This window comes from Pezoporus occidentalis, unplaced genomic scaffold (genome assembly GCF_034315485.1).
Source record: "Pezoporus occidentalis ecotype Australia unplaced genomic scaffold, CSIRO_AGI_Poc_V1 ctg92, whole genome shotgun sequence".
In the NCBI taxonomy this organism is placed as follows: Eukaryota; Metazoa; Chordata; class Aves; order Psittaciformes; family Psittacidae; genus Pezoporus; species Pezoporus occidentalis.
In genome coordinates this window covers 2,508,810-2,535,620 of record NW_026916284.1, presented here as the reverse complement: position 1 = coordinate 2,535,620, position 26,811 = coordinate 2,508,810, and the positions used below count along the sequence as shown (strand labels likewise).

At 48.8% G+C, this 26,811-nt stretch overlaps 1 protein-coding gene across 1 annotated transcript; it reads right to left on the bottom strand.

Moving 5' to 3' along the window:
* Window positions 1-1,100: 1,100 nt before the first annotated feature.
* DSTYK (dual serine/threonine and tyrosine protein kinase) lies at window positions 1,101-26,746 on the bottom strand. The gene is made up of 13 exons (XM_062605456.1): window positions 26,386-26,746; window positions 18,654-19,039; window positions 11,995-12,658; window positions 9,707-9,981; window positions 9,270-9,353; window positions 8,036-8,212; window positions 7,626-7,755; window positions 7,226-7,382; window positions 6,396-6,528; window positions 6,119-6,232; window positions 5,536-5,650; window positions 4,376-4,510; window positions 1,101-3,161 (listed from the first exon to the last, which is right to left on the bottom strand). The coding sequence occupies exons 1-13, from the start codon at window positions 26,609-26,611 to the stop codon at window positions 2,974-2,976; spliced, it is 2,784 nt and encodes a 927-aa protein (XP_062461440.1). The 5' UTR covers window positions 26,612-26,746; the 3' UTR covers window positions 1,101-2,973.
* Window positions 26,747-26,811: the final 65 nt, after the last annotated feature.

Here is a 26,811-nt window from a genome sequence, read left to right as displayed (position 1 = left end):
CTCGCCCCGCGCTGCGGATGGCGGCTGGCGGCCGGCGGCGCTCAGGCGGCGCTCAGGCAGCGCGGCGGGCAGCCCGGCGCCTGCGCGGGGAGCGGCCCGGGCGGGCACTGCGGCCGCGGCGCTGAGGTTCCGGGGGCGCAGGGAGCGGCGCTGGCGGGGTACGGGCGGTGACAGCGGCGGAGCTGGGCCGGGGAATGCGCTCCCCCCCCCACCCCGATTTAAGCTAAAACGGGGGCACAGGGAGAGCAGGGGCTGCGCTCCCCATCCCCACACACGGAGCCCCCCTCCCGGCTCCAGCCCCAAACCAGGGCAGATGCCGGCAGTAACCCTCTGCGTTAGGGCCAGTATGACCCAGGGAGAGCAGAGGAGCTCCCGAGCCCCTTCCTCAGCCAGTACAGCGCAAGTGCTCGTCCCGTTGTGTGTGATGTGAATAAAAGGCTTAAAACCGGGCAGAGCAAGTCAGCGGCAGCGATTGAAGCGTGCAGGGACCCGGCCCCTCCTCTAGCAGACCCCAATGGGTCTGCTCCCAGCACCATTTTGGGTTGATCTCTGCTGCAGGAGGGCAGAGGGAGGTCTCCCCTCACTGCTGACCACCATCAGCCTCTGGGACGTAGCTCATGTGGAAGAGCAGCACGCTCCATACGGGGACAGCCGGCACTGGGCTGGGTCTGGGTACAGGTCAGTCCAACCCCTGGTTACAGGTGCGATGTGCAGGTTAGGTGCCCTTTTACAACACACTGTGACAAACCTCTTCAGTAGAGCAAGGAGATAAAGGTGGCCTTAATACCTGCTCAGCTCAGAACCACCTCCAGTGTACAGCCTCAGGAAGGTGAATAAAGCCCTTATTCACCTCATTTGCCTTGTTCTAATGGGAGGGAAAACTCTATAGTTTTAAAGATAAAGTGGGTGTGTGGAATGGCTCAGCACAAGCTCAGGCCAAAGTAATGCAGAGACGTTGTACTGAGGCAGGGAAAACCTGCAGATCCCTCCCCACCCGTGCTGAAAGAGAAACTGAATGGCAACAAGGCAGCTACAACCAGGGATAAAAAGGCATCAGCTGAAGATGGAGATGGCCACACAGGAAAAGGTACGCACGACAGTTCTGGGATTGCACATACAGAGATTGAGATTTTATTCATACATTTATTATTTACAGAAGCTACCTCTAATAAATGCAAGAGACTGACCTTGACTCTCCTAGCTTTAAATAAGTGTTACGGACCAGCACACACAGTTGGACAGGGTTAATGCTGTTAGTGGCACTGGTGGCACCAAGGCAGTGGGATGCTGAAGGGTTCATCCTGCACGTGTGGCTCTGGGTGGCTGCGCTGGGAGCAACTCCTGAGTGTCTGGACAGAACCACACCATTAATGCCACCACAGACCAGAATAATGCCCACACGTGCAGGTAAGTAAAAAAAGTCTTTATATATATACACATAAAAAAGCATTAATTCTGTTTATTGCACAAAGGAAGATTTAAACTAATACTGCAGGGTTATGTATCCCTTTCCTTTGTTCAAGCTGTTCACCAGGCAGACTTATCAGTTGTCATTTTGCTGTATCCGAGCCAATAAATTCCAGCCACAAGGTGCAGTAATTCCACATCCCTCCCCTACTTCAGATGCAGCGTGTCAGCTTTCCTGGGAAACAAAGCCATTGCGTGCCCATCCTCTGCAACTGGAAGGAACAGGAAGCCCAGGGAGAACTTGCCAACTCACTATTTCCTCATGTCATGAACAAAGTGCATGTTCTATTTCAGCCTCCACCCTGTAAGTAGGTTACATTAAGATCAATCTTGCCCCAGAAATACATGAGGGGCAAGGAGATTATTTGCAGAAGCAGCCCCCCCTGCCTATACCCTTGTTGCAAAGGATCCCTCCCCCCCTTTTTTACTCAATACAGCCAAATTCAGGATCCCAGAGTGCAATGGTCAGATGAACAGACACAGCCACTGAAGAACGAATGAATGACCTGTTTCCCCTCGAGTATGCTCTCACCAAGCATGTGACTTGAAGTAAAAAGCTGAAGAAGCCCTCTTTAAAACTATGGCTGTCACAGCACAAGTTAAAACTGCTTTTCCAAACCCCAAATGTCATTAAAAGGAATTGGCATTTCCCCCATGGACAGTCATTAGTTGTAACAACCTGGTTTCGGTATTCCACTGTGTTACCTCTGAGCAGCCTTCCCTTGCACTGGAAGGCTGGAAAAGGCTGCTCAGGTTTCTTCAGACATTCAAATACCTCTTATGAAGCAGAATAACCAGAAAGACAGAGCTTGTTTGCAGAAGGAAGAGGTGAAGGGTACAGAAAGGATAAATAGCTTATAACCTGGGGCATCTGCACTGCACTGGAGCAGTAGGTAAACCCCCTTGGTAAAACATGGAAGCTTTGCTCCTGTCAATGTAAACATGTTGAGTGTTTCAAGAAGCTCCTCCAGAGATGCTCTCTTAGCTTCTGAACACTTCCCAGCTTAGAGCCTCTGCTTTCTCCTTCCTCTCCAACCACGCTGTAATTGGTGCCAATCGGGAAGTGACTGGGATGTAGTTATGTGTGGACCAAAGGCCACCCAGGACCAGAAGTTAATGGGAAAAGTCTTTACTTTCCCAAGTAAAGACTGCTGTGATCAACTCCTGGCAACACAGATGCTATCTGAAGCACAACAGATGTTTCTTTGATTGGTGTTTGTGTGGGATTGGCAAAAATCCCTTTTAGTTCAAGGGCATGGATTTTCTACCTTAGTTGCACAACTCCATAGTAAAAGCTGCAGCGGGATAACTGGCATCAGTGGGGTGTGCTGGGGGAGATATCTCAGGCTGCTATTCAAGATGGAACATCCCCGAGGTCTCACCTCTTCTGGTTGCTATTACCTGTCCCACTCGTGTTAGCCACAAAGAGCTACACCTCAAGAAGCCCTCTGCAGAGCCAGGGCTTCCGAATTCTCCCACAATCAAAGATTCTTCTGTGCTTCCTTTTCAAGTCGAGTCATCCAACCCTTTATTTGGGTGCTCAGAGCTTGACTTGCAGAGCCTGTCCATGATCCCCTGCAGCATAGGTTGAACAATGCCCAAGAGAGGGCGCTGGGAGGAGTCTCCATCCCAGCAGGCTTCCATCAGCTGCCAGCATTCCTCATCAAACACCGGGAGACGCTCCGGGCGAACTCCTGGAAAAAAGAGAGGGACCTGGTTACCATCAGTACAGCTCAAACCAGAGAAAACACTGCCTGATGCCCACTGCTCTAGTGCAGGCTGAAGTGACCTAAGTGGACTGGCCGGGGTCTAATGCTCTTGATAAAGGCTCACACTTAGCAATGGTGCTGACATTCTTGGGAGCATTGCTGGGTTTGCTCAGGAGATCATGCACAACATTCCAGGGGATGGCCAACACATCGATTCTCCTAAAATCCCAGAGTGGTTTTGGCTGAAGGGACCTTAAAGCTCATCCAGCTCCAGCCACGGGCAGGGACACCTTCCCCTAGAGCAGCTTGCTCCAAGCCCGTGTCCAACCTGGCCTTGAGCACTGCCAGGGATGGGGCAGCCACAGCTTCTCTGGGCACCCTGTGCCAGCGCCTCAGCACCCTCACAGGGAAGAGCTTCTGCCTAAGAGCTCATCTCAGTCTCCCCTCGGGCAGGTTAAAGCCATTTTCACTGGAGCTGCTTCTTTGCAACTCTTTGGGAGCAAACTCAGGTCCCCCCCCATCACAGTGGTGGCCATGGGAGCCAGTTCAACAGGAGAACAAGCACTGAGTGCAGCCTCTTGACCAAATAAATACAAGACTCACTCATCTAAGTTAAATCTTTTTCACATGAGAAGGGGAGAGTTTACATGGACAGGAACTAAGGAGACAAAGAAGTGAAACATTCCAACACCATGAGGCAAGCACAAAGGATTAAGCTACCATAAAACATACACTGCACCTACACAAGCATGAGAGTAGGTTCATATTCTGGGGAACAACTCTGTGTTTGACTCGACATTCAGCTTCCTCAGCATGCTGCACACTACAGTGTACAAATCACCACAGCCTCTAGAAACTGCAGGGGATTAAACATTCCTTAGGGGATCATGCCTGGCTGGTTCTGGGGCCTGGTTTACTTCCGAAGTGGTGTACTATTCACATGGGTCAAGCAGCGTGCTGGCAGAGTTCTACAACACTATGGCAAAGAGGTGGTTAACTGAAAGCCTGTTTTATCCCTGTTGGTTTTAGTTAGACTTTGAGAGTATCTCCAAGTTTAACTCTTTAGACTGCCAGTAAAGCAACAGAACTTGTATTTCTACCTTCTGGTTACAAGGGCTAAGAATGGATTTTCTCCTCTCCTCCAATTATACTCAAGCATCAAAGTATCAACCAAGAGAGTTCAAATAAGCCATTTATACCTCTTCTAACGTTGTTCCAAAGGTGATCTTTGCTTGCACATCTCTCGAAAGCCTCTGGTAACTTCACATGTCCCGAACAGATGTACCAGAACAGAATGCCAAACGCATAAACATCCACTGAGTTATCGTACTTCCCTGTGACAAAACCACATGTGATCAGCAGGACAAACAGCACCTTCATCACTGCAAACCCAGCAGTCTGAGAGCAAATGTCAGTGTTCCACTGCCTCAACTTAAAGCCACAACTTCAGTGCCTGAAGGCAAGGCTTGTGTGAAGCCAAGGAACCCAGCAGAAGTCATTGCCAAAGGCAGAGGGATAAGAGTTAACACCTTCTGGTTCTCAGAGGATTCATGCACTTAACCTGGACCAGCAGTTCCCAGGCTGAGGCTCACAGACCACTGCAGGTACTTGGACTTCAACACCAACATCTGTAAGGCTCAGTTCTGCTGCTGCTGGGGGTCTGTCAGAGCCAACATCAGCCTCAACCCAGAAGCTGGGCAATTTCACCCACTGAATTAGAACAGACTGAGCACACTAAGAGCCGATGCTCACCTCTGCAAGGCCAAGTCTAAGCTGCTAGGCATGAGTATTTCAGTTAAGAACCACCCGAATGGTACTGTCTAAATCAAACTGAAGCGCTCCTATTTGTGTAATTGCAATCTTGTCCAAGCAGGGACAGCATCTCAGACCAAAAGGATTCTGTCTGGACCTCAGTGCTACCCTAAGATGCTTGCTCAGGAGAAATGTTTAGAGTGCTTGCTAGAAGCACAACTCGCAGTGAATTTGAACACACTCCACATGTTAGTAACAGCCTGGAAATCCCTTCCAGGGGACCCTTTCTGCAGTATTTGCCTATGAAAGCCAAATATTTCCAGCTTCCTAAGAACTAAGAATTTAACTTTCCAATTGCCAAGAGGATTAACGACTTCAGCAAAGCTTATGAATCCCACAGTTCTCTTTCAAGTAAGCAAAAATTTAAGACTGACTTAAAATACAGGAAAAAATAGAGAGCATGCATTGTAAGCAGGTTTGCTTCTGGGGTTTGGGTTTGGTTTGTGGTTTGGTTTATTATTAAGCAAGTTGGGATCCTAATTCAAAGGAATGGCCTTCAAAACTCAAGGCAGAGCAGGACAGCAGCGGATTCAGTCAATGAGCATACCTGTAAAGAGCTCAGGAGCCATATGAATGGGTGTGCCTACAATACTGCCAGACATCATGGCTTCTGGTTTGCAGAACCCCAAGTCAGTGATTTTGGCTCGATTCTTTTTGTCAAGCTGTAGAAGAATTCATACACAGGCAGCTGATCACCACACTTCTCAGGTTCAGGACTGCTTTTCAACTGTTTAACACTGAGGGGCTGGGCACCTGTCCCTAAGTGAGCTTCTCTGATTCCTTGTCTGCTCTTGAACATTTACCTAGCTCAGCTCAGTAACAAGACATGCCTTCACTTGTCTTCTCCATAGAGGGTGTGGTTGGGATTTAATAGAACCAGGAACTGGAAGTCCTACTTGTAGCTCAAGCTCTGCACCTTCAAGAGAAGTCACTCAACTGCTCCCTTTCCCCTAGACTTTCTGCCTGAGAAATGAGCTAGGGAACCCTCACTGCAAGGCAAGTTGTGGCTGAGACAAGTTAAAAGATCCTGTATGAAGAAAGCTATTATTTCATTCCCATTATGCTTCTCCCTCCCACTAAAAGGACCTTGTAAGACTTCAGGATTAGCCAGATACAAAAGTTTTCCTTACCAAGACATTTTTGAGTTTGATATCCCGGTGCACAAGTCCCTGACTGTGAAGATAACGGATTCCTTCCACTACATCCAAGGCAATCTGTAATCGTGTTTCTAATTCTAGCCCAGCCTGAAGAACAAACACAGATTTCATTCCTACAAATGTGCCAAAAAACCACTGAAAACTAAGCAATTCTACCTCTGGTTTACAGATTAACAGGTATTTAGATGTGGACTGTTTTAATGTAGGGATATAACACATATATACACATATACATAGAGATTGTGGTTACCTTTAGTCCTGTATAGAGGTCTCTGTGCAACCGTTCCATTATGAGGAGGACGGCAATGCTGGAGCCTCCTCCATAGCCATAGTCAATCACAGAGCCATGGAGATGCACAAGCCTCTCATGTGTCTGCAGAGACCTAGAAGCAGTTCAGCACAGACTTGGTCAATTTTATACCTTCCTCCCCAGGCCAAGCCTCACCTTGTGAAAGACAAATGCCCAGTAGCTGCAGCTTTAGCACAACAGTACATACACTTAAACCATGCAGTAACAGCTCACAGCACCCCACAGCTCTGAGGACCATAACAATATACATTTGCCCAATCCAATAAAACACAAGAAAGCCCATTAAAGGTTACAGCAGCAAAGAAACACTGCAGGATTTCAGCTGTCTGCACTGCAGTACCTGCCTGCAGCTCTTGACTGAAAACAAGCTGGTTTCTGCAGTACAGACCCATCACCTTCCTTTGTGAATTCAGACAGGACAAAGGCAGATTGAATCATCCCTCCTTTCCCAACACCAAAAATCAAGTGAGAAGAACCATTTGCTATCATACTCAACTCTAATTTACTTTGCACTTGAACAGCACACACACCAGAGAATCAGATTAAGGCAGGAAGGAGCATGCCTGCCTCCCATGCTGTGCCTGGTGCATTTCTGCAGCGGCACTGGCAAGCTGTCCTGCCTCTGCTAGAAGGGGCAGCTTCATGAGGTCGTCACTGGTTGCAGCATAGAATTATAACAAGCAAGGCTGTGCCTATGCAAATAGCATTTGGTTGCAGCAGTGAAGTTAAGGAGATCCATGTGCAAGGAGATAAGTGCTCATGATACACACCTCATATAGTGAAACTCGAGTGCAAGGTCATTCCAGTGCTTCTCATCTGGAGGAACAACAGACTTGAGTGCACATGGGAAATGCCCTCCCCAGCTGTCACACAGATAGACCACACCGTACTGTCCTCGGCCCAGCTCACGGCCCAGCTTTGGTTTGCCTGGAAGGCACAACATCCATTTAGGCAGACTTCAAACCACGTTCATTGCTTCCTGTAGACCATCAGGCTGGCAGCCCAGAGCCTGGCACAGGCCAGCAGCTGCACCATTCAACCATGTGTCAGATGGAGGCTCACAGAAGCACTTGAGTGAAAAGCAAAACAGCTCTCCCACTCCATTACACCCACTGCCTGCTTCAGGAGGGAGCAGGAGATAATCCAGAGAACATCAAGCACAACACTCACCATGTAACAGCACATCCTGAAGGGACCTGCTCTCCAGTGAGAGCCGTGCCAGCCGAGGAGCGTGGTCCTTCCGCACCTTCAGCCACAGGTCTTCTGTCCTCTCCAGCCTGCCAGAATGGCCATCTTCTAACTGCAAGAGATAGCCCACATACACTGCAATCCTGCCTGCTTTGAAGCCTCCTGTAAAGGGGTCAATGGTCCTTGTACAACTGGGTAAAGATCCTACTTAAAGCATGCCTAAAAGCAGGACCTTGTATTAGGGCACTCGCATCAGCTCTGCCACCTCTGCCTAGAGAATGGCAGCATTAACTGCATGAGCTGCAATTTTAGCTCTCTCTGCAAATAAAAACCCTCTTTCCAGAAGTGGCAGGGTAGAAACCAAGGCCTCCTCAACAGCTCCACACACTCACCTGACGCAGAGAAGCTGCAAAAGCCTCATGGGAGCTGTTTAGCCTGGTCCGGAACTGGCTGCAAATGCTCTTGGCTAACTTGGATGCACTGAGGCTCTCAATAGCATCCTGAGCAACTTTCCTCTTCCAGTCACTGGTGATGGCAGGAGGGCTGACCCAGGTAATCCGCTGGATTATCTACTCAAACAGGAGAGAGAATTAAGGCACTAGCACAAAAACCCCACAAAGGGTCAGTCTACTTAACTCACCCTGCTTAGATACCTGTGATAATGCAGTCATCTGCATATAGAATTGCAATCAACTAGTAACAATTTAGAGCTAACATGTTGTTGCTGTACACACATACTAAGAGATCTGATTCTTCCTCAATATCTGCTCAGTTCAATTCTACATGCCAACCATCCTTTCATGTCTGGCCAAGAACACACTTGGCTGGACAACCACCACTTGGAAAAGCACAGCTGTGGTGCAGCTTCTCAGCTAAGAACAGGCAGAGCATGACCAGTAACCCAGAGAACTGTTCCCAAACTGATGAAAGCATCAGGGAAGCAGCTTTTTGGGGGACAGATGCTGTCAAGGTGTGGGAATCCTTGCTGCAGGCATACACCACATCCCTGAAATTGCTGGCTGATGAAGATGCCCTGCTCCACCCTTTATTAGAAGCCACAGAAATCCAGCTCTGCACAGCCAGGCTGGATCCTTCACCCAGACTGAAGGATGAATCGGAAGGCTTGGTACCACTCCATCTGCACTGCACCTACTTGGGGAAAAAAAGTCATAATCCTCCCATCCACACAAGGAATCTCAAGGGGGAGGAAGCAGTAAAGGTCATCAACAGCTCAGAGAAAGAACTTCAGAAAGGTGAATGCTTTATATTCCTGCCTGTTAAAGTAAAGACCTGAGAAAACGTGGGCTGCTCTGGAGGGAGGAGGGTGAAGTGACACTGCAAAACAAGCAAAGCACCCACAGGAAAGCCCCAAACCCCCACCAGTTACCCAAAACAAACAGCAAGTTCAACATGCTGACCATCAGAACAGAAAGGAAACACCAAAGAGATACTTCCTTCAAATCAAGTACTAGTATCCCCAGGAGAAAACTATACACACAGCTTTAATGGGGAAGCAACAGCTTTTCCATGCATGGGCCCAGAGCCAAAAGTTAGAGGGCAGCTGCTCCAAAGGCATTTCACTGCACAGTGACAGGTACCAGAAATCAATGCTAAAGATGCCCATACCTGTTTGATCTGTTCCCACAACATCCTGGTTACTGTTGAGCCAGAGTGGAAAGTGACTTCAACATGATAAGCTGCATTTAGGATCTAGAAAGCAGGGGAAAGATGAAAGTATGGGAACTGGGCAAGCTTTAATCACTATAAAATGCGCTAGACCCTCCCAAAATGAGATGGGATACTCCATAATTCACTTGGTTCAATTTATTTCCTGTATTAAGCTGATAGGTATTTTTATCTGGATTCTATATCCAGATACTGGAAAGGTAACTACTGGGCCTTTACGTGAGTGTTCTCTGGTTTCAGAGCCTCCCTTGATGCCACCAGACCCACCCAGAGCTCTGTTCCTCTCATTTCAGTGAGCATTTCTCCTCCCACCCCTGCTGGATCAGGACACAGACAATTACTAAGGATACTCTGGAGAGCCATTTAAGCCACCAGACCTGTTTGAGATAATTGCTTGTGATGTGTACAGAAACATCCTTGGACTTCTCCCAGCTTCTTGCAGGATGTACTGAAACCTCCCAGGACTCCTCCAGGCTCTTCAGGCACCTCTCCAGAGTCCCTACAAAGCTCTCTCGCAGGTAGTCCACAGAACTGATCAACTTGTTGGCAACTGCTTGGTTTAACCGAGAAATAATGAGCTCCTGGATTTGCTTAATACAACACTTGATGTCCTTGGAACTGACAGGCTCTCCGTTCTCAGGAATGATGATATCTGCATCAAAGAAAAGAAAGAGGCATCTTCTGTATGCAACACAGCATCGGTGCACCAAGGGCTGAGAGCTGCTTGGAGTGGTTTGTAGAGGAGCTCCAGCACAGCCCCAGCTGGTGGTTGAATTCACAGGATACTCACCACCAGCACTCTGTAGCTACTACAGGTTTACAGTGATGACAAGTCAACTATCACCTCAAAAAGCACAGGGCAGAAGCACACAGCTGTATTTCCATCTAAAGAAGTATAGGCCAGGAGATGCTTCCAGGCCATCCATAGGCACTGCTGGATGTTGAATGTTCTGAAGGAAGTGACAGAACGACCACCCTGGTTCCAGGACACCTTTTTCCTGCTCCCTGGAAAGGTTCATTACCACCCTGGTATTTTTAAACACACACTGAGCAATCACTGCTCCCACACTGAGTACTACTACATTACTACCAGGAGATGAAGACCTTGTCTCTGGAGTTTGGCCAACACCAGTCTAGTGTGCTTAACACAAACCCAGTGATCGGCAGATGGCATTAGCTCCTTCAGATAACACCTTCCTTCTTTTAGGGTACTACTGCAGATACTGGTATCCAACAAGATGCTACACTCCAAGTGATGCCTGCTGTGCAAATAAGTACACACACATATTTACTGCAGGTGTTTTATCTTGTGCTACCCCTAAACATACTCCTAGATGTAAAGAAACCTGAACTCAGGTACTACAGTGCTCCAGCTCTGGGAAGAATGGGACAGACAGAACACAGGAATTACCTGTCTTGCTAATGGAACAATAGCAGCCCTACACAGTAGAATTAACACACTACTGTTAGTGTACACTAGCTCACTGTGGTACTTTATGGCATGCAAATAGGCTATACTGCAATTAAAACAAGCTCTTTATGAGGATTACATTTTTGCGGGGGCACTACAAAGCAACCATTTCAAGGAACAAGAAAGATCTCATCCAGTTCCCATCTGCAGAAGCAAACCCATCAGATCCTAACCTGCAGTATTAAACATAAACCAATATTTAGTATACGCTCCATCCCTGGCAGTGTTCAAGGCCAGGCTCACAGAGCCTTAGGTGACATCGCCTATGTGAGGCGTTCCTGCCTATGGCAGGGGACTGGAACTGGATGATCTTAAGCTCCTTTCCAACCCAAACCATTCCATGATTCTATGAAACCTCTACTTAGAAGCAGAGGAGAAGAAAGAGTTGTGAAATATCCAACCTACAACTTTTCACTGTGAGGTTTATGACAGACCCCATATCCCTGCAGACAAACTCTGGGCAGCCTCTCACCCTCCACAGCTTACACATCCTTGTGTGTGCTTCCAGCTCCTGTGCTCCTGGAAGTTGTGCTACAAGAAGATGTAGTGAGAATCCTTCCATTTGCCAAACCCACACACTAAATGCCAAGCAGAGGCCTCAGGAGCACAGTATGTTTTGTAGATTTGGGGGGGGGGGGGGGGGTTAAAGGGAGAACTTTACCTACCCAGAAGGATTTTATTTTAGGACACTTTCGACCCAAAAGTCTTACGCAAGCCTCCCAAAGGAATCACACAAAGTACAAATCAAACCTTCGCTGCTACATCTCAAAGAGCTTTTTTTCCTTAGGACAGATTTATTCCCAAGCCTCCCTGAGGCACAGTAGGGAGAGTTCTTTTCTTCTTCAGCAAAATAAGAAATGAAAGCAGCAAAGTCACATACCCTGAGAACTGTGCAGCAAGCTCCGGGGATAAAGGTCTGATTCGTAGGAAACCAAGTCTGCGTTAGGGGCAGCACAAGATAAAACACCTGCAGTAAATATGTGTGTGTATTTCTTTGCACATGAGGCTCAGGCCTCATTTAAGGACAGTCTTTTTTACTCACAAGATGCTATAGATAAGTTCTTTGTGTTTTACTTCTGAGTTTTCTTGCAAAGCCACTTGCCTAGGCTGCCATTAACCTTCTCTTAGCAGACTGGAAGTGAAGCCACTCTTCAAAGCCCCCAACCTTCCCATTACTCTTCCAGCAGTAGTTACCTTTGAAGTCCATATTAGCAGCATCCTCCAAGAGCTCCTCCTTCATATTGCTGAGAGTCTCTATGATCATGTCCTTCATCTCCTCTTGCTTGCGGTTGGCGATGTTCATCAGCGACTCGTAGAGCTCATTCTCCTTCTTGCGGGTGTACTCCAGCCTCTTGGGGGTGATCTGCAGGTCCCGCTGCATGTCAAAGGCCTGGTTGATGAAGATGTTGAGGCAGCGGCAGTGCACCTCGTTTAAACTGGTGGCTGCTTCCACCAGGTGCTTCTGAAGGACCTGCCTGGAAAAAGTGCTCAGGAGCCGGAGCTTCTCCAGCTGCTCTACCAGCATGCTTTGAGCATCAGCGTCGGCACCAGGCACCCCGCAGCTGCAGTGGTTGCTACTCAGGTACTCCAAGTCCATCAGCTGGCAGTAAAGGGAGGACTTTTCCTGCTCAGTTTTTTTGGGAGAGATCAGGTCAGCCCCCACCTCGGGCACTTTGAAGAAGAAAATGGGCAAAGAGAATTTCTCTTTGATTTGGCGCAGTTCGTTCTCATCTGATGAGGAAAGTTCTGCCTCGCTGATGGCAAAGACAACCACAGGCAAGACCTGGTTCACGTACTCCCCCAGGGTGGCTTCAGCAGACTGGAATCCACGACATGGTGCTACCACAACGTCCACTTCCTAGCAAGGGAGGAAGTGAAAAACACAGGGTTTTGTACAGAGCCTTTTGAAAATGGATATATCCAAAAATGCACCATAATTCCTTCACAAAGGGCAAAAGGAGAAACATCCAAACCCTTTCGAGCACTTACGGAGTCTCACACACAACATCATGCTCTTATCTTGTACTAAGTTATTAGTATTATCGTACTAAGTTATTAGTTATTACTCTGATGTCGAACTAAGCCTTCGAGTTCTAGGTTAGTTCAGATCAAAACTTAGAACAAGGTTCCCAAAGTGGTCCCTGTCATTCCTTAGCCTACAGCTGCCCCGTTTTGCAACTTCTCCTGCTGATGTTTACCAAAGCTGCAGCTCTTTGAGGAGATACCCACACCATCAGCTTTCAGTGCAGCTTCCAACAGTAGAAAGCACCACACCAGCCACTGCTGCCAAGACAAAGGCAGCACAACAACCGATTCCAACGAGTAGGCAGCCAAAGGACAGACGGGAGGAACAGATGGTTGTAACTAAGCTTTAGTTCTGACTTTCTGCAGATCCAAATGAAACCAAGAGATGGGTTTTATTTACTAGCTTTCGTACTGCACGTAGTTTCACTGCTTTGGTCATGCTCTTGCTGATATGACATCTTAGTAACCCTACTAAAAAGGGCCAGTTTTGAACCCGCTTCCTCCCCTTCCAAGGGAGGAGATGAGACTCGCTTCTGGATGTGCAAGAAGTGTTAGGATTGCATGTATGACCCCAGTAAAACAGAATCGAGCCTGGTCTGAGTTGGAGGGACCTTAAAGCTCCTCCAGCTCCAACCCCTGCCACGGGCAGGGACCCCTTCCACTGGAGCAGCTTGCTCCAAGCCCCTGTGTCCAACCTGGCCTTGAGCACTGCCAGGGATGGGGCAGCCACAGCTTCTCTGGGCACCCTGTGCCAGCGCCTCAGCACCCTCACAGGGAAGAGCTTCTGCCTAAGAGCTCATCTCAGTCTCCCCTTGGGCAGGTTCAAGCCATTCCCCTTGGCCTGTCCCTACAGGCCCTTGTCCAAAGCCCCTCTCCATGTTTCTTGTAGCCTCCTAAGGAAGGGAAGTGTCAAAGGCTTTGAACTGAAGCCAGAATCTCTGATCTGTAACAGCGGTGATAGCTGAGCATTCTTCGTTTTCTCCTCCAGAAAAATGAGGAGACGATGAAAACGTGAACAAACTGAGGAGCCTTGGCCCCATCTCCCACTTGCTCTCAGAGCCAGCAAGGAATCCTTATGGCCACGGGCCTCCACGGTGCTGAACTCAAACCTGTGTGATGCACCGGAGGCTGGAGCGGGATGCAGAGTGCTGCAATGTTCACCAGAAAGGCTGACTCACCCCAGGCACTGTAAACACAGGAGGAACCCAATGCTGTCTCTAGGAGACAGGGAAGAAACCAACACAGCAGCAACTGGGTCTCCTCCTTCCATAGGAGCCACTCAGCCTCTTCCAGAGAGCATCAGTAACATTCCTTGCTTCCCCTCTTTTAAATGGCCTACAGAATTTAAGCACAAGCCATGCAAGCTTCATACCATTAGGGATGAACTCTTCTTCTATGGGCATACCTCTGACTCACACCGGATTCCTGGAATTTTTAAGGTGGCTCTCACAAGGTCACATCGCTAGGAGCACACTTGGAACACTTCTGACAGAGCTGGAAGCATGAAATTGCTCTTAAGTAACTTCATTCCTGTTTTCCTTAACAAAAAGGCCCTTTTTGAAACATGAAAGCCTCCCACTTAGCAACCTGGACATCAGGAATGCAAAGATCAGTCAGAGCTCTTCCACTTGTGATACAGAGGTGCCTGTCAACACCAATACAAAAGGGTCTAAAGAGAATACCATGCAGACACCATGTACTCATCCACGGATTCAGAGCTGCGATGCCAGGACGACCGCTGCATCCCATCATCCTAGAATAAAAATTAAGGATCAAGTAGGTCCTGACCTCCAGTAAGACAAGTGGAGTCTCCCTGAATGCACTCAGGGACCACTCAAGTGCTGTATTTCTCAGTCAACATCAGTTAGAAAGCGTTTACCTGCTGCATCCCAAGAGGACCTGCTCCTGTTTTGCCAGGCTGGGGGCAGTTCAATCACTGTTTGCTCTGTGAGCTGAGGTGCTGAGAAGCTAAATCCAATTTAGTCCCATTTTTACCCAAACTCCTCCCAGCCAGATCAGGATGGAAGGCCCAGGCTTTTGCTAAACCAATTTGAATACTCTGCCTTCTAAGAATAGTCTGTGAATCACTCAAGTCTGACAGTTACTGCATTTATGACATATGGGAGCTAATTCCACTGCCTCCCTATTAATCTGTGGTGTATATTTACCCTCAGATCCTACTTGGGATTTTTGTGTTTGTTTTTATACACACTCCTCCCCAGTTGGTCTGAAATCTTCCCATTTTATTCTGCTTCCATGAGGATCCAAAGCTGGAGTTCAAGAGCTCTCATCTAGAGAGACTCAAAGAAAGCTGAACACCTCTGGTCTCCAGCAAACACTGCTGATCAGATCAGGGCACATCCTGCCAAGTTTTCCAAACCTAAAAGATTCTATGGACATTAAAATAACCACTCAATAGGTACTTAACCACATCCTTTGCTGCTTGTAACAGCTCCTGATTCATACAAGGTGAATCACAGCTGCAGGACCCGAAGAGATGTAACAATAAACCCAGACCACTTGTGCCAGAGCTCACAGAACCATCTTGTCTTTCTTGTCACCTTCCAGCTTTGCCAGAACAGTGGAAAATGCTTTTTTCCCTACAAATCCTGTCTAAAACTCTTCAGACTGAGACCCAGAGTCCCATGAGGCCCAAAGCAAGACAAAGGCACGAAGCAGCAGCTTTCAGCCCTGAGACCCTCCTCCCATTCAGCTGCACCATCCAGAGGAAAACCAGTCCCTTCAGAGAAGTCCCTTTCAGCTTCCAGGCACAACTGATAAGATTTAGGAAAAGAGCCAACTGTTGACTCCCAGTATAAATCTAACAATCTGTCCATTTAGCTGGATTACTCCCCATGACCTAGATGCATTCCTGTGCAGTGATCCCCAAGGAGCAGAGCAGCTTTGCCAACGTTTTTCCCCTCCCTGAGGTTTTAAGTTTAAAAATAACCAAGTTCACCAACCTATTAGCACAAAGTGGTGCTCCCACAGCAGCCAAGCCATGCTAATGGGACTTTCTGGCTCCCTCTTCACCCCCTTTTCTGTGAAACAAGTTTGGAATAAGACATCCTCTGAGGAAGCACGATCCCACCCTGGGTATCAGACTCAGGGTGCTCCACTGGCAGGTCAATATTCAGAAGCAGTGTATTCTGCACTTGCATTGAATTTATCTCCAAGCGACAGAAAGCAGTTTAGTTAATATTTGGATACTGTTTACTAATAAATCAGCCATTCTTTCCTCAGAGCAATGGCTAACCAGCTTTAGCACACAAGTATGTGCACCAAGGAGTCCAAGTTAGCATTAGGTGCCTGCACAGGCCAGCAGTGTGTGAAGTAGGTGCTACAGCCAGCCTGAGCAGTGCAGTCTCTTGGTAAAGATGCTCTCAGGCATGAAGAGCTGCACAGCATTCCCCAGGTCCCAAAGCCACAGAGAGCTCCTCTAAGGGCAGCCCATTGGTAGGTCAGTGCCCTCACTATGGGGAACAAGTATGATTTCAAAGAGAGAGGCACAAATGAAATGCTCATCTCCTGTAAGTCCACACTACAGGCCCACAAATGTTCCTTCACATACTGGTAAGGTGCTTGAGTAGCGAGAACATGAGGGTTTCATGAAACACAGTACACCTACCAGGGTGTGCTGGGAGAAAACCAAACAGATCCAGTGTCTGAAGGGGGCTACAAGGACACTGGGGAGGGACTCTTCATCAGGCACTGTAGTTACAGGACAAGGGGTGATGGATTCAAACTGAAACAGGGGAAGTTCAGGTTAGATCCAAGGCAGAAGTTCTTCCCTGTGAGGGTGCTGAGGCACTGGCACAGGGTGCCCAGAGAAGCTGTGGCTGCCCCATCCCTGGCAGTGTTCAAGGCCAGGTTGGACAGAGCCTTGGGTGACATGGTCTGGTGTGAGGTGTCCCTGCCCGTGGCAGGCGGCTGGAACTGGATGATCTTTAGGCCCTTTCCAACTCTAACAATAGTTATGATTCTATGAACAAGGGGTTCTAGGTACCTGGTGCAGTAAAACTCAGGTTGATTTCTTCCCCCTCTGCCCAAAAGGTGCTGAGCTCCTCAAAATTCTTTGGTCCCTTAAGCTCTGTACTGAATATCAGGTTAGCAGCAAGCATGCAACTGTTATTGGGCTCCTGGTTGTGCTTCACAAGTTAAGTTCCTTCGGAGCAGTTCTGCAGACATGACACTTTGGATAGCATCCAAATACCCTCATCCATTATTGCTCCAGATCCATATTCCACTTGGTACAGGAATAGTGCCCACGAGCAGCAGACATTCACTTTAAGAACTGTCATCTGGGGGTGTGTGGGCAGAGCTGGAGAACTCACATTAGCTGGAAGGGTGGAAAAACCCACATGACTCTCAACAGGAGCTGAGACTCCTGTGATCGAGCAGGAGGTTATCCCTAACCCTGTTACCTGCTAAAATGCACTATGTTCTCCCATCAGCTTTAAAACTGTGTTCATCCTTTAGCCCCTTGAATTCATGGAAGGAGTCCTTCGCCTCCATGTGAAGCTAGCTGTGATTGACCCTCTTCTTCTATTGGAAGAGCTTTTTATTTCACCAACCCTTTTCAAATCCATCTGAGTAGCTGTTTTCATCTAAGTGGCCTAAATATAACCAAAGGCAGACAGAGGCATCTTTGTCACTCACATGAGAAATCTGAAAGAGGGTTGTAAACTGCCCAAATAAATGTAAAGCTAAATCCTCTTCTCTCATAGCAAGGCAGAAGATCCAGAACAGGCGTTTATTTTGCAGCACCAGGAGCTGGGCTGGTGCTCTCTGTGGAAGCACTGGATGCCTCACCGGGTTTATACAAACATGGCTCTTCTGTCCTCTCTCTGTGGATACTGGAAGTCATAAAAGCACCACAACAGAGCATTGATGTGGCTGATCTTATTAGGATAGGCTTAAATGTAGCTACAGACTGGCTTTGTCAACCATATTTCAAACTGATGCATACTGGGTCTTCATTTGCTGCCTATTCCCAATCACATATCCAGAAAAAACTTACTTTGCTATTTTATTGTTCAACTGAGATTCAGGCTCTCATTCAAGTGACAAGAGGTCCTATTCAAGTAATTTCTGTTTAGGAATTCTCTATTCCAGATATTCCCCCTTTTTTGCCAAGCACAACACTCCACAAGTATTCTACTGCAATAGCAAAGTACTAAGATCCTTATCGCAGTAAGATATGAAGTGCAATGGAAACTTATGGAAGCTATAAAAAGCTATGAAATACAGCCCCCACCTTTAAAGCTCTCTGCTAAACACCAAACTGCAACATTCAGAACAGGAACGTGTTACACAGGCAAGTCAAAGGAAAGGCACAAAGCAAGATGCAATGTTAGGAACAGCTCTGAGACCAGACTCCCACCTTCTAGCTCTTAACATCCTCAGCTTCCATTGGCACCACAGGGATGTAAAGAGCCATTCTCTCAAAGGAAGTCAGGTCATTTTATCAGATGTTGGATTAAGCTTTTTTCTTAATGACAGCTTGTAGCTACTATCAGACAGCAAAGCTAACTCTGAATGACCTGGAAACTGGAGTAAAACTTCAGAAGACACTTGGAGTTCCATATGAGCAAGCTTGGCTTCCGAGATGGATGCAGACATTACAGAGGAATGCTAATGCTCAGAGTTGACATGGAAACAGAGCACACAAACAGATGGTGATGTCCAGTTAAAATCCTAACACCAGACTTCCAGCTCCCCTGTTAAAATGAATTCCTGTGTTGGAGAGTTTTCATCATTTGCTTTATTATGGCCTGTAACTTATATCTGAAGTTCGTTATGACAATGGTACATGGACACCAAGTTACCTTTAGCAGTGAGTAGGGCAGCATGACCTCCAGCTCCGCGATCTGGTGAGCAGGATCTTCACTGTCCCCGTGGATCTCTAGGTCCTCCTCTGGTATGGTGTCCCAGTGCCCACGGTGGGCTGCCATCATCTGGACCAGTTCATACTGCCCAGGCAGCGCCAGGCTAATCCGGGTTTGTGTCCCATGGGTGAAACGGATCCGGCGCCTCTTGCAGTTCTCCTCGTTGGTGATTTTGGTGGTGGGGAGCAGCTTCTCCCCCAGCAGGATGTTGAGTAACTGGCATTTGGCATTGCAGTTCTGGCCAAGGATCAGCAGGCAAGGGTGCCAGCTCACGGTCCGCTGCAGCTGCTCTTCTTCATGGCAAGGGAAGGCGATGAAACTCTGCCCTAGAATTGAGGACAGGCTGCATTAGGGCAGGTTGGCTGAATAAGAAGTCTCGTCTCCAAGCCAAATGTTCACACATCACTGTCCCACAGCCTGCTAAGAAACCCACGCAGCACCAAGGCTTTGCTTATGTCTCCTGAGTGTCAGCAGCTCAGCATGCCTACCAGCCCCACACAAAGATCCACAGCAGGCTGTCTCACAAAGCCATCAAGACAACTTGCCACCTATTCCAGGCAGAGTAGGTTCTCCCCACCTATTCCACCCAAAAGCATTTACACAGAGCTCTCTTCAGCAGGTTAATGACAGGCTCTAAGAGTCAAGAGGCAACTGTTGTCAAGGCTGAAACAACCACAGGACTAATTCTGCCTTGGGTTGGAACATTGTTTTGCCTTGCTCCAGAGTTCAATGAGGCCCAATGGGTCACCAAGGCTAATTCTTGCCCAGTTTGATGCCTCGGCTGCACAGAATGTTCCTATTGCATACCAGAAATAAACTCAACTATGAATAGGTGAAAGTTCCCCCTACACACTTCAAAATGCCAAATACTTTGCATTGACCAAATCCCATGAGTATTACTGCACAAGCTGGTTGACCAAAGGCTACGATCATTGATGTTAAAGCAGCAAAAGCTCCTTTCTAGCCTCAGGGAAAGATTCTTGCTAAATTGCTTTTCTCCAGGAGGCAGATGACAAGACCCAGTTTGCTGAGACGTGGCAGCAGCACCAACAGCCTCTGTCAGCAAGCACAGAGCCAGCTCATGCTTTCACCAGGGTAGAGATGAACCCAAGTCAAACACTCTTTGCCAGCAGCCAGAAGGTTCCTAGTGCAGCCTAAGCACGAGGGAGCTTTGCTCCCTTAAGCACACCAACAGCACATTCCTCTCCTAACCTACACAGTTGAAATAGGCAGAGTTTGCCAGATATTCTTATGGATTTTAAGATTTAAGCTGTAGAAGGAAACAACATCTATCTTCAGAGTAGCAGGACTCACCTTACCCATCCTCCATCTGCAGCACCACTTGTACCATCCCACTAACCAGGCCCTTCAAATTCTTAGCCCACAGTGCCACAACTCCTTGCATTTGCCTTACCACACTAATTCAGTCTCAGCCCTGAATTTAGCTCCTGTACTCTTTTACAAGTCCTAAATACAGCTTTTCCCACGCTCAGCCATCGAAGCTGAAGTCTAAGCAGCTTTGTGTTACCTTATGCATAGCAACAGAGCAATTCTGGTAGTACAAAAAACCAGGATACAAACAAATTCCCCATCTGCTGCACTTGAGCACAATCCCTGGAGCACAGAGCAGCCAGTGTTCCACCACAGGCAGAGAGCTGGCCCGTGTTCCCAGGGCTGAAGGCAGATGGAACCCAAGAACAAAATGGCAAATGGTGACAGCAGTCCCCAAAAGAGCTGCCAAAGCTCACAGCTAGAACCCAGTACGATTGCCCTGATATCAGGCAAAGCAACAGGATGCCAGTTTAAAGAGACACAAATACAAGAAAGCAGAGAAGCAGCAGCAGGGATTCTGTAGGGAAAGGTCCCATTTCACCAGGGCTATTAAAATGAATCATGTTCCGGCATCCAAAATTGTTTCAGCATCTCAAGCCCCAAGATGGATCCTTCCATCCCATACAACACTAAGGAAACCCCTCTCTGTCTCAGCAAGCCCCTCTCCTGGACCTCTGCCCCACACAGCCCCAGATGCTGGACCCATATACTGACAGCTTGGAAAAAGGTTATGGGAGACATCACTTGAAGTGGGATGGCTCAGAACCATAAGAAGCTTTTCAAGACCCAGAGCTATAGCAGAGTGGCCACATGAAGTGAAGGGCAGAATCTGGGTAGCAGCTCAGAAAGAGAAAATTCAGCAAAAAGCCACAAATGGGACACTGAAGCCTTCATCTACAAGATAAAGAACTTCTTTGATCTGGTTCCATCTATTGAAGCTTCAGCTGGAGTTCAAGCTTGCTCTTCAGCTGTACACGCATCAAACCACCTCTGCCCAGGCTTTGGAGAAGGAAAGAAGAGGCTGGTTGCACCCTCTCCTCGTTCTGGGTGGCCTCTGCATTTACAGGTACTTACTGCCAGCAGAAAATGACTGAAATACAGCAGCTCAGCTCAGTTATTGAAGCACAGGATGGATATAGAAATCCTACATCTTTCAAACACTTTCCATCTTTTCATGCACACAACCTCCCTGCGATCGGTCAACAAGTTAACTACAAGTGGTTATCAGTAACAAAGCCATTACACTAACATTGTCACAGTGAAATATTCTGAGTGCAAACCTGGAACCAGCACCAGAAGCCAGGTTCAGTTGTCTCACAGATCATAGAATGGCTTGGGTTAGAAAGGACATTTAAGACCATCCAGGACACCTCACCCTAGACCATGTCACCCAAGGCTTTGTCCAACCTGGTCTTGAACGCTGCCAGCGATGGAGCTTTCAGCACTTCACAACTAATCCAGTCCACCATCAAGGCACCCAAATCATGGCAGTGGTTTAACGCTGCACAAATCCATCTTACAGCAACCTCAAGCTCTCAAACCCAAAGTAAGGGCACGGTGACGGAGCTGTTGCTCACATTCTGCATTGCAGAAAGTGTATCACTATTTCTGCACATCCGAATAAGACACAAGGTGAAAACCCTCATGAACGGTGATGCCACCATTCAGAACATAAAGAATTCAAGCACGGAGGAATATGAGCCCCCCCGATTACCTAACAAAAAAACAGATTACATCTTGCTTCCTGAAGAGACGCAGGGATACTCCCATATCTATGGGAACAGCTCCTGTTTGTGACAGAAGTTTTGCCAGAGGTCTCAGCTGGTGGTATGTTTTGTGTCAATGTACTATACCACTGGGAGACATGTGATAAAGACATCAAAACAGATGGCTGCAGGGGGAGTCCTCAAGTGTATGCATCCTGTTAAGCCTCTTTTGATGAAAGGAGGCCTGTCCATAAACAAGGACGTCTCTCACCAAGACCCATTTCATAATTCACTCAAACACTTGACACATGAATCCTAGGCTGTTTATGGAATTTTAGGTTGAGAAGCCATAAGCATTTACTCACTCCCTCTTCAAGGAAGGCCAACTACACCTCTGGTCTCACTTGTCTTCCTATTCTAGCTTCAATAGTACACACACAGAGCAGTGCTTAACTATGGCTGGACCTCCATACCTATAGCAAATACTGCTGCCTTTCACAGGAACCTTTCCATTCCTGATAGTTGCCAGAAAGCCAACCATATCCTGGGCTGCATCACAAGGAATGTGACCAGCAGGTCAAAGCAGGTGATCCTGCCCCTCTGCCCTACCCTCCTGAGTCCCCACTTGCAGCACTGTGTGCAGTTCTGGTGTCCCCCACGTAAGAAGGACATGGAGCTGCTGGAACAAGTCCAGAGGAGGCCACGAGGATGAGCAAGGGCTGGAGCACCTCCTGTACGGAGCCAGGCTGAGAACACTGGGGCTGTTCAGCCTGGAGAAGAGAAGCTGCGTGGAGACCTCAGAGCAGCTCCCAGTGTCTGAAGGGGGTTACAGGGATGCTGGAGAGGGACTCTTCATCAGGAACTGTAGTGACAGGACAAGGGGTGATGGATTCAGACTGAAACAGGGGAAGTCCAGGCTGGACATAAGGAAGAAGTTCTTCCTTGTGAGGGTAGAGAGGCGCTGGCCCAGAGAAGTGGTAAATGTCCATCCCTGTCAGTGTTCAAGGCCAGGCTGGATAGAGCCTTGGGCAACACGATCTAGTGTTGAGGCACCCCTGCCCATGGCAGGGGGGTGAACCGGATGATATTAAGGTCCTTTCCAACCCAAACCATTCTATGATTCGCAGCATATTTTGACCACTACCAGACTTATTAACCCACTCAGTTCTATAAATCAAGCTTTGGCTCCACCACACACCTGTCAACACAGTGGTGTGAATTCCTGCTCAATACCCCAAAATACACAGCTGCTACACCATTAGTAGCTCCTATGGCCTGCAGAACCCTGCTTCGCCTTCTGCTTAACTTGAAGCTTGCTAGTGAGTGCCTCCTCCCATGTGTTCGAGGACTTCTTTCACAAGTACCCTCCCAGCCACCCCTCCACATATTATCTAGTCCTAAACCCCATCTTCTCATGTTGACACACCTCACAGCACAATAGCAGCCCCAACCTTTTGAGCATCATAGTGATACAGGCAGAGTAGTCACATTTTAACCAGGATATAGACCCTCTGTCAACACAGCAGCAGGATGAGAACTCTTCTAACCCCTCTGGTTTATACATTCACCCCCTATGAAAGGCATTTCTGTACAGAGTCATTAGGCTACCAAGCCCACGGCTTTCCACACACACTCATTAAGATAACACCAGAGCTGCTGGCCAGAACTCTGGAGATGCTGTGCTTTGAGTACAAGAGGCTTACTTGTTAAACAAGTAAACTCAGTTTACTTGTGACATAAGGCAAAAGAAATACCCAAATCTCAGGCTCCTCAGCCGAGTGTTCAAATTTCAAGCACAGAATGAAGCAAACTACTGTTAATAGAAAGGGTTGTGCTGGTTTGGGTTTCTTAGTATCTTTACGTATCTGAGTAAAATCTGTGACAGTCCCTAAAAATATGGTTTTACAGGAAGTTAGTACACAACACACAGGAATAAAGAGCTGTCAGAGCTGCACAGGCTCAAGCTGCAGATTGTCAGCATACCTCAACACATCATTCTTCAAAGCCTACTCATGACAAAGCAGACCTGGAGAACAGACAACATTTCCTTGAATGCTTCAGAAACACAGACAGTGCAAGCACCAATCCCTCTCTCCCTCCCCTCATAAACAGTAGCTGGAAGGCAGTTCTTTTTTGCCCTTGAATTTACCATGAGGAGTAACTCCTGGTGCCGAGGCCACAGAGGAAGCATTTGGCCAATGACAACCCTTCATGGACAAACACTGCCCATCATGCTCCTAAGCAGAGGAGGGTGGGATATAAAAGCAAGCAGACATTTGCTCCTTCGAGTATCCAACCCTGGCTGCCCCAGCTTACCTGAAAGGTCAGTGTCTACCACACAGTTTAGCAGATACTCGGGTCTGATTTTAGACACAGTAACTCAGGCTGTGCTTTAGGTTGCTTGAGTTGACTCCAGGGGCAGTTCTATGCTGGTACAGCAGCTTACAGGTGTCTCAAGAGCAAACCCCTTCACATTTGGTTTGTTTCCAAGCCATCTGAATTTACTCTCCCAGTTTGTTTTTGCACTTCAAGCCCAGCAGTAAGTGTCCTGCCCATTTACCTTCCTGCTCTTTGTGTTGCACAAAACATCAGCACTCACAGACTAATTCCCACTGCAGAAGGTCTGCAGGATTAATTGGTCACAATTCCTCTCCCTTTGACACCACCTGTAGGGCAGATTCGAGGCAAAAGTGGTTCTGTCAGTGAGAACCGTGCTCCTTAAACCCCCTGAGAGTTCAAATGCTCTCCCCATGTCAGAGAGGGGAATGAAGTGTCAGAGAAATGTCCAACACAACTAAAACTTTACAGAGACAAGAAATACCAAGGCTCCGGGCTACGCATCTTCCCATGTCTTCCCCAAATCCATCAATGGCTCCTCATCCTCACTGCTTCACAGTTATTGTGCAGCCTCCCTATTCCCCCAAGTGCTGCTCTTCATCCTCTCCTTTCCTCTTCCCACACTCCCCTCAAGACAACTTCCCACCTTCCAGCAGCTTTATTGGCTTGCGTGTGCCCTGCCTGGAACATGTCACCACCAGCTTCAAACACACTGAGCTGAGGTCTCTTTTACAAGAGGGGTCAATGTTAGCCAGCCTCTGCCGCCTGAAACCCCGAACCAAGAGGCCACACTGTTATTAGTTTGCATGAACAAGCTCTGAAGCAGTCAGAGCCTTTCCTTGGGGCCCTGGCATTTAAGGGCCAGTTGGCAACAGAAGTCAAACTCAGCAGAAGTCAAACTGGGTCAAGGCAGGTATTTAAACAGAAAAGGTTCCAAGTGCTCTGTATTAGAAACACCAGGCTTGGTGATACCTGTGTCCCACATCAGGAATGCTGCATCCCCACCTACAGAGCTCTATGAGCAGACCTGCAAAGATGCTATTTGACCCACACTGTTTCACAGGAAGTCACCAAGCAGAAAAGCAACTCCAGGGAAGTGCTGCCATTCAAACAGCCTTGAAACCCACAGAAATGACGGAAAGCAACTAGTTCCTACTGCCCGGCAGCCAGAGAGATGCAAACAGAGACAGCACACTTGTACATTCCCTTCTGTTCTGACAGCTTCCATGCATGTGCTTGACTTTGGCTGGCCACCATGTGCCCCCCAAGCTGCTTTACCACTGCCCTCCTCAGCAGGGGAGGGAGGGGAGAATAGAAGATGGAAAAGAAAGCCCTCGTGGGTCAAGATAAAGGCAAAGGCCCCATGGAGAAGCAAAGGCAAACAACAGATTTATTCTGTGCTCCCCATCAGCAGGCAATGCCCAGCCACTTCCCGTGAAGCACAGGCAGCAGTGGCTCCGGAAGACAACTGCCATAACAACAAATACCCCCTGCTCCTCCCTTCTCTCAGCCTGTGTCGCCAGGCCATGGGCACTCTGGGACAGTCCTGGCTACACCCCCTCCCACTGCTCAGCACCAGCCCAGCCCCTGGTGGGTTATCAGCACTGTTCTAGCTCAATGCAAACAGCACTGCGGGGCTGCTAGGGGTTAAATTAACCCCATCTCAGCCAGACCCGGCACAGCGGGACAGCCCTGCTTTCACACAGGGTGACAGAAGAGCTCAGCAGCACTTCAGATGAAGGAAGGGTAAGCCAGGAACGGACAAGTATCGTGGACAAACAGCCAAGAGAGGTGACGCAGGAGCCATTCGGAAACGAATAAAGAGCTTTATAAATGTCATGTCACAGTAAACTTCTCACGAGACAGTCTTCTGTACAGAGTCGTGCACACGGCAGGACAGCCTGCAACCGCGACAGACGGGGATGAAGGTGATGAATGAAGCCCAGCACCATCCCTGATATTACCCACAACAAACACACTGTCACCCACACCAGCCCCACGAGCTGCACCTTCCTACCACCCCGCACCTCCCAGACCCCATAAGGATCACGATGATGAGCAGAAGGGCCTCTCAAAGCCTCTCACAGCCCCAAGACTGCGCTCCATAAGCGCTCCCACCCCATCGAGCCCCCCCATTCCAGACCCAGCAGCTCCTCACAGCCCACTCCCGCCCCCCCCAGCCCTCTCACCACCCCCCGGCTCACCCCGCAGCACCACGCTTACCCCTACAGCCGCCGCCCTCCCCGCACCGGCCTCCCCGCCCGCCCCAGGCCCGGCCTTCCCCGTCCGCCTCTCACCGTCCTGCGGGGCCCCGTCCCCGGCCGCGGCGGGGAGGCCGTCGCCAAGCGCCGCCGAGGCGAAGGGGTGCCCCTGGCAGTACTTGACGTCGCGGAAGAACTTCTTGGTCTCGCGGAGGTTGTGCTGCAGCCGCGCCAGGTGCCGGTTGTAGTGGCCGAAGGAGCGGCAGAGCTCCCGGATCACCCCGCCGGGACCCCGCCATAGAGGGGCCCCTTCACCCTCCATGTCCTCCGGGTCCGTTCCGCTATCCCCTCCCCACCGCGGGGGACACTCGGCCCCTGCCAGCCTGCCGCTCCCGGACGCTCCGCCCGCCCCAAGGGAACGGCGAGGCCTCGGCGGCCGGGCCTTCCTCGCTTCCCCCCACCCACCCCTCCCGCCTCCCCTACCCCCGCCGCCGCCTTCCTCCGCAGGGGCAGCGCCTCGGC